The 11,125-nt window shown below is 58.6% G+C and overlaps 2 protein-coding genes across 3 annotated transcripts; one reads left to right on the top strand and one right to left on the bottom strand.

Moving 5' to 3' along the window:
- Nucleotides 1-395: 395 nt before the first annotated feature.
- Nucleotides 396-4,983, bottom strand: PIERCE1 (piercer of microtubule wall 1). Of its 2 annotated transcripts, none has more exons than XM_024762564.1 (3): nt 4,773-4,983; nt 3,584-3,683; nt 396-1,275 (listed from the first exon to the last, which is right to left on the bottom strand). In XM_024762564.1, exons 1-3 carry the CDS (start codon nt 4,913-4,915, stop codon nt 1,087-1,089), a joined length of 432 nt encoding a protein of 143 aa, XP_024618332.1. In that variant the 5' UTR covers nt 4,916-4,983; the 3' UTR covers nt 396-1,086. The 2 variants fall into 2 exon arrangements, with proteins under 2 accessions (XP_024618332.1, XP_024618333.1); XM_024762565.1 differs by having other exon boundaries at nt 3,605-3,683.
- Nucleotides 4,984-5,925: 942 nt separating this feature from the next.
- Nucleotides 5,926-9,682, top strand: MRPS2 (mitochondrial ribosomal protein S2). The gene is made up of 4 exons (XM_024762103.1): nt 5,926-5,997; nt 6,122-6,247; nt 6,720-6,849; nt 8,551-9,682. The coding sequence occupies exons 1-4, from the start codon at nt 5,958-5,960 to the stop codon at nt 9,158-9,160; spliced, it is 906 nt and encodes a 301-aa protein (XP_024617871.1). The 5' UTR covers nt 5,926-5,957; the 3' UTR covers nt 9,161-9,682.
- The last annotated feature ends 1,443 nt before the right edge of the window (nt 9,683-11,125 follow it).

Genomic DNA, 11,125 nt, shown 5'->3' with positions numbered 1-11,125 from the left:
ACGTTAAGAATGTTGCTGAAATGTTTACTTTTGTGTAATAATAAGTCTTTAATGAAGAAATAACCGGTCATGGTATTTCATTTCCTCCCAAATTCATATGTGAGTAAAACCTCTTTGGGTAAAAACCTTTGTAAGGAAGGTAGCGACAGTGGTCTGTAACAATGATTTCTTCTGTCTGGTTCCAACACCTTCCGGATTTCCTGTGATGAGCTGTCATAAAGGAAGGTGGGAGGAATCTATGTCTGGAAGATATATATTGTCGTAGAAAATGTTTTCTTATTGAGGACCCTCTACATCATAGTAAACATTGATTGAGAACTAACTACATGGAAAGAGAAATCCACTTTATGTAGTTATTACCCCCACCTGAGAAAAACATGGTCTTCCCCGCCTGATTTTTTTAAAACATTTTATTGAAGAGGTACAATGAACAGCAAGTGGAGAAGCCCGACGTACACCTCACCCCTCAGCAACAAGCAGCAGTCACCAACCTTGTTGATTCCGCCTCTGCCCCCGCCCCATTCGTGGCCAGGGCGTGCTCAATAGCACTCCAAGCTTGGCCCGGGTCAGGGCCAGTAAGGGCCCTCCTGCCTGGTCCCGCCTGGAGCTTTCCTCCTGAGGTCCCCTCTGCCTCCTCGCCCAGCCCTCGTCCACACCCAGGCAGAGCATCCTACCCTCCCTCCGTGGCTTGGCAGGATGCTTGAGAACACAAACCACGCGTAGTTTGTCATGAGTATAAAAATGGCTCCCAAACAAAGATGCAGGTGGGGCTCTCGGGCGTTCCCAGGATTCAGACTGAGATCGGGGTCCCAGGATGCCCACCGCCCTACTCATTGATTATACCTGAGTCAGGGACTGGGGACATGGCAAGGTTTTTAATGGAAAGTCAAGCTATTAGCTCTTTTTCATCTAGATGTAAAACAGAGAAAGTACGGCATCATAGCCCCGTTTGCAAATTTTTCTAACCTAGAGGGGGAAAATATTTTCAGGGAAAGCAGTGAAGTGTGTTCCTTTACAATTGGGCAACTTATCAAAGATTAGGGCTGCCAACTGTCCAGACTATCTCCGCCAGAGCTGGGAGGCCCCTCAATCACAGATGGACGGCTTGCTGACCCTGTAGCTGGGGTGGAAGTTGAGCCGATCGTAGAAGGTGATGTAGTTGTCCGGACCCGTCACAATGCTCTTCTCCATGGAGACGTTGAAAGTATTGTTCTGGAACATTCCACCAGCTGCAACTTGTCTAGAAAATTTATACGAATTTGGATAAAATACCTTCTGGAAGTGAAAAGGGGACACTAGGGTTAGTGATACATGATAACACTCTTGAGCAATCAGTCATTAGGTATTTTGGGAAGAAAAATTAAAATTTGTAAGAAAATGTTTTTAAATTCTTATTTTGTAAGAAAATGTCGTCTCCAATCCTAGGAAACAGAGAAGCCAGGGTGGGCAGGATGGCTGGCCTAGCTGGCCCCAACCATCCCAATTTCTGCCTAATGTCAGGGAATGATGATTAATGATGCCTCCTTTCACTATTACATGGATAGAAGAATCAATTATGGGGCCACCTGGGCAAGGCATTGCCACACCTGAATATGGTTACAATGGGTCAGGCCCAAAGCTGTTCCCAGTTCAGCTTTTGCCAACTGTACAACTAGGGCAAGTTACTGGACTTCTCTGAACTTGAGTTTTCTCTTCCGTGGAAAAGAGATAACATCAGTAGGTTTCCACCTTGATGGGGTATTAGAATCCCTTGTAGAGCTTTAAAACAATTCTGATGGCCGTGCCCCCCCAGCCGAGGGGTCTGGGGAGGGATGCCCTAGCGAGGTGGAGGTGCAGTGAGAACACAGATGAGGCCGCTGGTGTGTGCGGGCACCCAGGGGTAGGAGTCATTTCAGCAATACAGCATCTCCAGGTGACCTCGAGGTTTCTGACAGAAGTGGCCTGGACCGCTATCAGATAGTACACTTGGGACAGGTGGCCTGTTCTAGGCTCCCCTCGTGTCAAGTAGATCACTTGATGTTTTGTCTCCTTGGCAGAAAGCAAGTACCAAGAGAAATGGCCTTCAGTGCATTCTTTTGTTTGTTTTTTGTGGTTGTTGTTTGTTTTGTGTTTTGTTTTGCTTTGTTTCGTTTTTGGCTGCACCCTGCAGCTTGTGGGATCTTCGTTCCCCGACCAGGGATCAAACCCGTGCCCCCTGATGTGGAAGTGTGGAGTCCTAACCACTGGGCTGCCAGGGGATTCCCAGTGCATTTTTAAATAGACTTTACTTTTTAGAGCAGCTTGGGGTCTACAGAGAAGCTGTGCAGAGTGAAGAGTTCCCACATCGCCTCCCCAGCAGCACACACAGCTGACCTGCTGTTCACATCTCCCATCAGCGTGGTGCCTTTAGAACAACTGAGACAATGGCGACGGGTCGTCATTAACTAAAGTCCACAGTGTACGTAGGGTCCACTTTTTGCATTGTACATTCTGGGTTTCGACAAATGAATAATGAATGACATGTATCCACCACTACAGTGTCATTAAGAATAGTTTCCTTCAGTATATTTTCTAAAACCCAAAGAATGCATTTTTATTCTCTGTTTCCATGTGGGAAGGAAACACTGCGTGCTGCTGGTTGAGTCCCGCGGCCACACTCAGGTCAGGAAGCTGGAAACCAGGTTCCAGGTAAAGCAGGTCGATAAGCAGCAAGAAAAACTTCTAAACTTGCCTCCGGAGAACCTCGGTGCTTCACGTCCCACTGCCTCATAAGACCAGCAAATGGCCTTTTTTATAAAAGCAAAACATCTGGACCTATGTTTGTAAGTGTGTCGGTCTTTTTCATGGAAATACCTGATCCCTTGATCCTGGGAGAATGACCTTTAAATGCTCTAGGAACTTTCTAGAGAAACAATCTTCTCACAAAAGCTCTATCCCCCATGAAAAAAAGGTAGATAAGCAATTATCATGATCTTTTAACATGAATAATTTGCAAGAAAAACAATAACACTGCCAGCCCCAAAATGGGAGGCCCTCCTGTCTTGGGTACCCAGGGGATGCTTACACTGGTCCATCTGCCCTTCACCTGGACCCAGCAGGGGCATCAGGGGGTTCTAGGAGGCTCCCTGCCGTGTGAGGTTGATCTCAAAGAGGGGTCAGGTTTCCCAAAAGTGCATAGATCCCGGGGCCCTTTTGTAACCTGTGCTTTCATCAGCCAGCGCTGTCTCTTAAGATCACAAGTTAAATATTTCATAAAATACTTTTTGGTATTACTCCAAAAAGAAGGCAGTTCTTCATTTACCTGCCTCAAAACCTACTGCATTAGGTTACGAGAGTTGGCTGGTTGTACGAGTGAATGGGGCCAGCCCTTTGGGATGTTGTAAGGAAGACTACATGCCCTTTGTTCATCCTTTAAATCATTTCATTGCTAAACTCATTCGTTCATTTATTTCTACCCTGCCCCGTCCCAAAAGAAATTGAGGTACGCCCTCCCCCTTCGTGCTGTTGGAACTGCGGGCCTCTCTGCACCTCCCCCTCCTGATGTGTTGCTCTTTTGAGAAATCCGGAGTCTCAGCCTCCTCCTAGAGATACCCCACCTGCGCACCTTTCTTGGCTTCCTCCTTACCGGCATCTCGTGCACGGTGGGTGCTCTGCTCCCATAAGCTTGGTTACTGGTCCTGTACACTGAGGGGGGCTCCTTGGTCCTAGCAGGAGAAAAATACTTTATTTTCCACTCATTTGTTTTAATTCTGCCCAAGCCACAGCTTTAACATATTTGGTTGATGGAACTTTGTTGGAAATGCCCCAGATGGGCGATGCAGCCGTGAACCTGGGCTCCTGTGGAGTGCAGGGTTGGCCTCCCTGGCAGGCTCAGCCTCCCTGACTCCCTCTGCTGACCTCTGCCAAAGCCCTAAAGAACTCCCAGGTGGCAAGTGCTGGCCCTCAGCCCCAGCGGGACCTGGACCCATGCTGTCATTTCCTGGGTGGGTGGGTAGGCTGGGAGCTGTGACTCAGCCTCCAGGCCTGCCACTCGCGGGGGCCAGCCCTTTGGGATGGGAGGGGATGCCCTCCCACGGCAGGGGGGAGGTCCCTCCACTTCTGAGCCTCCAGGAGAAAATGTTCCTGCAGTCTCTAGTCCTGATGCTATTGGTACAGCAGTTTAACTAGTAGCTGTGGGCTCAGACACCCCAGCTCTGCCTCATACTAACTCTGGGATCTGTCTTTCTACAACCCAGATGTCCCTCCTGGGAAATGAAGATGCTAACAGAGCCAACTCTGTGGGATCGTGGAGGGACTAAGGGGGAGAGGGGGGAGCAGGGAAGGCACGCACAGCCTGCCCAGCTGTGTCTTAAGAGGCTGCGGCGCACTGGAACAGCTGGCAGGCCACGCCCCTCGGCAGCCTGGTGATGGAGGTGTTGCCATGCACCTCAGGCGGACGGGTCCTCTCCGCCTAGAAAGGAGAGGAGACTGACCCGCCCTAGAGGGTGCTGCTGGGATCAGCCCGAGTTGTGTGATTTCCCCTGGGCAAACCCCGCCCCACCTCGCTGGCGGGAGGCCCACTCACTCCACCCGCAAGTCGCAAGCCGCAGGCAGCACCTCCGCGCTCATTTGGTGGTTAACAGCTGACCCCGCTTTTGACTTGCGGGCCGGGAGGGGGCCTGGGGGTTCTTGCACAACGGGCCATCTGCGCAGAGCGCAGGACCAGCTGGGCACCTGGCTGGCGGCTGGACCAGGAGCCCTTTCTTTCCTCTTCGTATGCCAGGTGGACCCTGACCGGACTCCCTGGTCCTCACCTGTAGCCCCGAAACCAAGCCGGGTTGTTGAACCTGGCCGGCAGGTCCTCGCTCACGCGGTAGTAGTCGCTGGTTTTCTCCGGCGGGGCCTTGGCCTTGGGCACCTCCTGCTCCGCGCATCCCTCGGGGTCCTCCTCGGACATCTCGCCTCGGTCCACCCGAGTTTCCGGGGAAAGAGCGAGCGGGCAGGAAACAGCTTCTCAGCCCTGGGGCCGTGAGGGGCCGCGCGGCGTCTTGTTGCTAAGCGACGGCCCGGTCACCTGACTGGGTGGGCGGGGCCCTTAAAGGCGCCGCGCCTCCTGGGCCGGAGGCCGCCCACCGCCGGCTTGTGGGGCAGAAGTCCGAGGTTCTAGAACCTTCCGTGGCGAGCCACGAGGCCCTAGGCTGGCCGGGATAATAAGGCATTACTTCCTGGGGCCGCAGTGCCGGGTACCCTATGATCAGTAGCCTTCGGCGCCAACATTCTCCCAAATGCGGTGGGGGGCAGATTTCCAGGCAGATGAAACCTCGGTCCTGGGGCTTCATCGGCAAATTGCGGAGTTCAGGTTTTCTAAGGCCGCTTCGCTGTAACGCTCCGACACTCACCGCGTGGGCCAGGGCTGCTCCTTGACCCCCACCCCCGACTTCAGGCCCCCCCAGTACGCTGCATCTAAAATTAAGACTCCAGATTTGCCTAACTTTATGGAATCTTTCTAAGCCAAATGTTTAAAAATTAAAACACTTTTGGACAGCGGGAGGTTGTGCTGGACTGGCCGCAGGTGAAGACAGTCCCCATCTCCCGGCGAGTTCCCGCGGGACGGCTGGGAACCTCCTCGGCCGCCGGGCACTGTGCAGGGAGGGGAGGAGGGGAGGAGTATCCAGACCCCGCGCTCGACAGGACTCCGGCTCCGGCCCGCCCCACGCTCCTTGCGGGTCCACGGTGTCCGGGCAGACCTGGGGCGCAAGGCCCAGCCTTCCCCAAGGACTGCGTGCTCCGACCCAGGGGGCAGGCGGGGGCCAAGGGGCGGGGACGCGTCCAGAGCTGGGGTGCCCGAGAGAGGCGGCGGGCGCTCAGTGGCACCCCCGGGCCTGCAGGTGGCGCTGCGGCGAAGGCGCGGGCCGCAGCCGGAAGGAGGAGCCGCTCGTGGGGCCGCGCCTGCCCGTCTTCCGCGTCTGTCCGTCCGTCCGCCTACGGGAGTCCACGCCATGGTACCCGGCTCGGTCTTACCCCGGCTGCTCGGCGCAGGTAAGGCGCTCGGGACCCGGGGGTGGGGGGCGCGGCAGGGACTCTCTTGCGGGCCGGGCGGCGGGAGAGAGGGAAGGAGGGAGGCGGGCGGGGGGCGCGCGCCACGAGTTTGCTGTCGCCGCAGGTGTCCGGCGCTGGCCGCTCCAGCTGCACCTCGTCCAGACGGCGATCCCGGGCCCGGTGGGGCCGAGCGGCAGGACGCTGGGGAGCGCCGTGACCTCCGCGGCCCGGGAGCCCGAGCGCAGCAGCGGTAACGCCGGCTCTGCGGTCCTGGGGGTTTGAAATTGTCCCGCTGCTAGGAGTCCCGGGCGCTCTGGGTCTCCATGGGGCCCCTGGAGGATGCGGGACTGGGGAGGGCGAAGGGCGGCCTTCCGCCCCTGGCAGCTCACGTGCTGGGCCGCACGAGCTTGCAGCCCTCCGAGCAGCCCCACCGCCGAGTAGGGCGGAGCCCCGCCCCCCCCCCCACATCCACGAACCGCGGCAGGGGAGCTCCCGCGGGCGGCTGGCGGGACCACGGGGACCTCAGACACCACCCGGCTCCCCTTCTCTCCGAGTGAAGACTCGGCCACGTTTACCCAGGGGCGAAGCTGGGGTCAGATCTCGGCCTCTGCCCGGAGCCTCCAGAAAAGGCCCCTGGGGACCCTCAGCATCTGCCCTCCCGCAGACCCCAGGCTTGGGAGCCGGGATCCAGACCCTGCATCCTCTCCCCCTCCCCGCCCCAGATCTGAACGAGAGGATCCTGAGCGAGCCCCTCAAGCACTTAGACTTCTTCAATGTCAAAGAATTGTTTTCTGTAAGAAGTCTCTTCGATGCCCGGGTGCACCTGGGACACAAAGCTGGCTGTCGGCACAGGTAGGTGATGCCCCTGGCGAGTGTAGGGGTGCCTGGGGGGCTCGGGACCCTTGCCTTGGGGTCCAGGGCCCCTTTTTCAGTTTGTTTGTTTTGTTTTTTGGGTACGCGGGCCTCTCACTGTTGTGGCCTCTCCCGTTGCGGAGCACAGGCTCCGGACGCGCAGGCCCAGCGGCCTTGGCTCACGGGCCCAGCCGCTCCACGGCATGTGGGATCTTCCCGGACCGGGGCACGAACCCGCGTGCCCTGCATCGGCAGGCGGACTCTCAACCACTGCGCCACCAGGGAAGCCCTCAGTTTAAGAGCGTCTAGCTCCCTTTTCTTCCAGATGGGATCATTGAGCCCCAAGGAGGGGCAGCTGTTTATTCTCAGGCCCCGTTTGCTCCCCCCGACCCCCAGACCCCGCGGACCTTGCTGTGGGGCTCCTGGTCGTCGGTGGGGCCAGGCCCGCTGCTGCTGGTTCCCCAACAGACAGCCCAGCCGGGAGGGCAGTGCTGGCAAGGCCGTCGGCTTCTCGCGGAGGTGTCTCCAAGGGCACACAGAGGAGTGGTGACTGGCCCAGTCTTTTCACGTGGCGATTTTGACAGCTGGGTTGGGCGTGTATTGGAGGAGCAGTTAGGCCAGGGAGGGAGGCGGTTGTAGATGTTCAGGGGAAAGGTGATGGGCCCAGCCACACCGGCAGAGCCGGAGCAGTGGTTGGATGTGGGGTGATGGGGGCAGAGCCGGAGGTCCGGCTGAGCAGAGCCCAGAGCAGGTGTCGACATCCTTCACATCAGGAACTTGGGTCCTATGAGGGTGACCCTTCAGCCACCCCAGTGGGGATGTCACGCAGGCACTAGGGAGAAGCAGCCTGGGCCAGGGGCCACCACATCAGGACCTTTTGAGAACACGTGGAGTGGGGGATGGAGGAGAGAGGGAGTCCCAGGCGGGAGCCCTGGGCAACCAGTGCCTCAGAGTCTGGGAAGAGGGGGCGGGGCCGGGGCATGGGAGGAGGGACGCCACTGTAGGTGCTGCGGAGAAGTCACCTGAGGTGAGGGCACGTGGGGCCTTGGGAAGGCTCTTTGGAGAGGAAGAGAAAGTCCCGGCAGGGGTGAGCAGAAGAGTGAATGGGGTGGAGGTTGCAAGAGGATGGTCTCACAGCCCCGGCTCTCGGCCCAGGCCAACGGGTCTGTGCCCTCAGGGTTCCCCTCCGAGGCCTGGCTGCCTCCTGCTCCGGCCTGTCATGCTTGCAGCCCGGGGCACCCCCTGCCTTTCTGGTCCCCCAGCCCCCCCCGGGGGGGGCTCAGTTGTAAAGCCTCGAAGGTGATGATAATGTCAAGGATGGGAGCCAGACAAGCAGCACCGGGTGGGACGCTGTCCGGACGTCACGTTTAAGTGTCCAGATGTCCGTGTGGGTCCACTCTGTTAGGCACCCCGCGCGGCCAGGTGGAGGTTCAGAGGGGTAAGCCGCTTGCCCGAGACATGGAGTGGCCTGCAGCCCAGCCTGCCCTGCTCACCCACCCTCACCCTCCCACTGCCCGCGGCTGTCACTCCTGGGACAGCGTCCCCGCTGCTGTCGTCATGGTGAGGGCTGCAGACTGTACCAGCCCTTGGCTTGCCGTGGCCCCCGTGCAGGGGCCCGGGGCTGGGGGAGTGCGTGAGAAAGGGCGGGTGGAGGTGGCCACGTGGGACTGGTTCACACTGGCCTTGGTGGGTGTCCGGCAGGTTCATGGAGCCGTATATCTTCGGGAGCCGCTTGGACCAGGACATCATTGACCTGGAACAGACGGCAACGCACCTGCAGCTGGCCTTGAATTTCACGGCCCACGTGGCCTATCGCGAGGGCATCATCCTGTTTGTGAGCCGCAGGCGGCAGTTCTCCCACCTGATCGAGAACGTGGCCCGGGACTGCGGGGAATACGCCCATACCCGCTACTTCAAGGGCGGCCTGCTGACCAACGCGCCCCTCCTCCTGGGCCCCAGCGTCCGCCTGCCAGACCTCATCATCTTTCTGCACACGCTCAACAACGTCTTTGAGCCCCACATAGCCGTGAGGGACGCGGCCAAGATGAACATCCCCACTGTGGGCATCGTGGACACCAACTGCAACCCATCCCTCATCACGTACCCCGTCCCGGGCAACGACGACTCGCCCCCGGCCGTCCAGCTCTTCTGCAGGCTCTTCCAGACCACCATCAACCGGGCCAAAGAGAAGCGCAAGCAGGTCGAGGCCCTGTACCGACTGCAGGGCCAGGAGGGCGCCAAGGGCCGCGGTGCAGCCGACCCTCCTTCCCCGGGAGTGCAGGCCGAGCTGGACTTGGGTCACTCCCCTTGACCTGCCTGCTCTTCTCCCGAGTGAAACAGCAGCCGAGCCTGTTCTGAAGCTGGGAACCAACCCCCTGTACCCACACCCACGCCCGGCATGGTCCTTAGCATCTTCCCAGTTACTCCAGGCTTTGGGTCGCTGCTGCTAGGAGCGCTTCTCAGCAGCTGCCCGCCCGGGGCTCCACTTCAGACCCGAGGACCCAGCAGGCTCACTGGGCAAGTGGCCTGCCTGAAAAGGACCCGTCGGAAAACATCCCGTCCCTGGAGTCTGAAGTCCTTGCTTCTACCTCAAGATGAGTCCCTTGTATGTTAGGAAAGTTCTCACCAGGTTGACTTTTCTCAACCAAAATACCCCTAGGTTGGGCTGCTTCCCTGCTGCCTGGCTTCAGGGGCTGTTTTATAATGTGAGGTTGCAAGGTGAGCCACTAAGAAGATTCCATCCGGGTTGGGACAGGCTGGGCAAAGCAGACAGCATGATTTCAACAGGAATAAAACTTAGATTTGGGCAGAATGGGGACCTGGACCATTGGTTCTGCAGTGTGGTCTGTGTGCTTTGTTTTCATCGGCACCCACGGGGCCCCTGGAGCACACGAGACACGTTCCTGCCCCCTGGGTCCTTGAGCTTCAGGGAGACAGGCAGGCATGTGCACGTGGGTTCGGATGGGACGGCACCGGCTGCCCCTCGACACCGTCTTGGGTGTTGAGGCTCGAGGCCCTCGCGTCCTGCCCATGCCCTGAACAGGCGTCCTCCCCAGGTGGTCGGGTAAGATGGGACCCTGTTCACAGGAACTTTTGGATGCCCCCTCATTTGTGGGACCTTCCTTGGCAACACTTGTGTTCCTGGGATGAGGTGTGGGCCCCTGTTTTCCAGGACCCCACCCCGTGGCTCCCGGTATACATGACCACCCCAGGACCCTGTCTGCTGCTGAGGGTCCAGGCAGCAGGGTCTGGTGGGGTCAGAACAGGATGGCCTCGTGTGGATGGATGCATCATGCCAGTCCATGTCCTACAGTAGCACACGGGGGCAGGAAGACTGGTCCCACAGGCCCGCTCAGCATCTTTCGGGGGGGGGCATGCCAGGTGGAGGTCCCTGATGTTTTCTGGAAGGGGTCACAGTTTGGAAGGGGCAAGGAGCTGAATGCCAGTTTGAAACCACCAACCGACAGGCATTGGTTTAATTTGCAAACATGAAGTATGGACATGCAAATTCACAGGTACATTGAGGGGTCCCCCCAAGACCCCCCACAAGACACCTCCCTCGGTGTGCATGGGTGAGATTTCCCGAACTCTGGAGAGAGCTGGCCAGGCCTGTCGCTCGGCGCTCCAGGGAGGCCGGAGTGGGCAGCCAAGACCCTCGAGATCAGCGCAGTGTGAGAAGGCCCAACGGCTGTGGACGGGAGCTCTGGAACAGGAGCTGGGCCTCCCCAAGGTGGAGGGTCCACACCACCTTTCAAAAGCAGGCCGTCTGGGGAGGGCAACACGGGCAGAGCGACGAGGAGGCCCTGTTCTCTCGCAGCCCTGGAGGGCGGGCACCCCCCGAGCACCCCTACCCCACCCCATTCCCCAGGGTGGCCTGCCTGGCCCTGGCCATCCTCTGTCCCCTGAGGACCCCCCTGGAACCTGCACCAGACACAGGCCGGTGAAGACCAGCAGGGGCAATGAGAGTGTGTTTCGGTTACTGGCTGTGCTGCCGGTCCTGGGGACGCTGGGAGCAGGGCGGACAGGGGTGGCCACACTGAGCAGGTGACTCGGCGGATGATGGGACACAGATGAGCTGGGCGGTTTCAGGTACACGAGGACCTGAAGGGAGGCACAGGCTGACGGAGCCCAGAGCCCAGATGGGGGCCGCTCCAGCAAGAGCGGCCAGGGCCGGCCCGGGGGGGGCACTTCCAGAGGGGCTCAGGTAAATGGAGGGGGAAGGCAGAGCACGGGCTTTCACCCTAGTCGGGGGTCAGCCAGCCCCGATAGACATCAC

Source organism: Neophocaena asiaeorientalis, unplaced genomic scaffold (assembly GCF_003031525.2).
Source record: "Neophocaena asiaeorientalis asiaeorientalis breed wild unplaced genomic scaffold, Neophocaena_asiaeorientalis_V1.1 scaffold78, whole genome shotgun sequence".
In the NCBI taxonomy this organism is placed as follows: domain Eukaryota; kingdom Metazoa; phylum Chordata; class Mammalia; order Artiodactyla; family Phocoenidae; genus Neophocaena; species Neophocaena asiaeorientalis.
The sequence above is the reverse complement of the archived record's forward strand: the minus strand, read 5'-3'. Positions and strand labels throughout refer to the sequence as shown.

What these genes read in the sequence shown, in the direction of transcription:
- MRPS2 (XM_024762103.1), top strand. Translation starts at nt 5,958, where the DNA reads ATGGTACCCGGCTCGGTCTTACCCCGGCTGCTCGGCGCAG. An exon ending in ACCCCGGCTGCTCGGCGCAG is followed by an intron (nt 5,998 to 6,121) that starts GTAAGGCGCTCG and finishes CTGTCGCCGCAG; the next exon opens with GTGTCCGGCGCTGGCCGCTC. An exon ending in GGAGCCCGAGCGCAGCAGCG is followed by an intron (nt 6,248 to 6,719) that starts GTAACGCCGGCT and finishes TCCCCGCCCCAG; the next exon opens with ATCTGAACGAGAGGATCCTG.
- PIERCE1 (XM_024762564.1), bottom strand. Translation starts at nt 4,915, where the DNA reads ATGTCCGAGGAGGACCCCGAGGGATGCGCGGAGCAGGAGGTGCCCAAG. An exon ending in GCTTGGTTTCGGGGCTACAG is followed by an intron (nt 3,684 to 4,772) that starts GTGAGGACCAGG and finishes TTCTCCTGCTAG; the next exon opens with GACCAAGGAGCCCCCCTCAG. An exon ending in TAAGGAGGAAGCCAAGAAAG is followed by an intron (nt 1,276 to 3,583) that starts GTGCGCAGGTGG and finishes TTTCACTTCCAG; the next exon opens with AAGGTATTTTATCCAAATTC.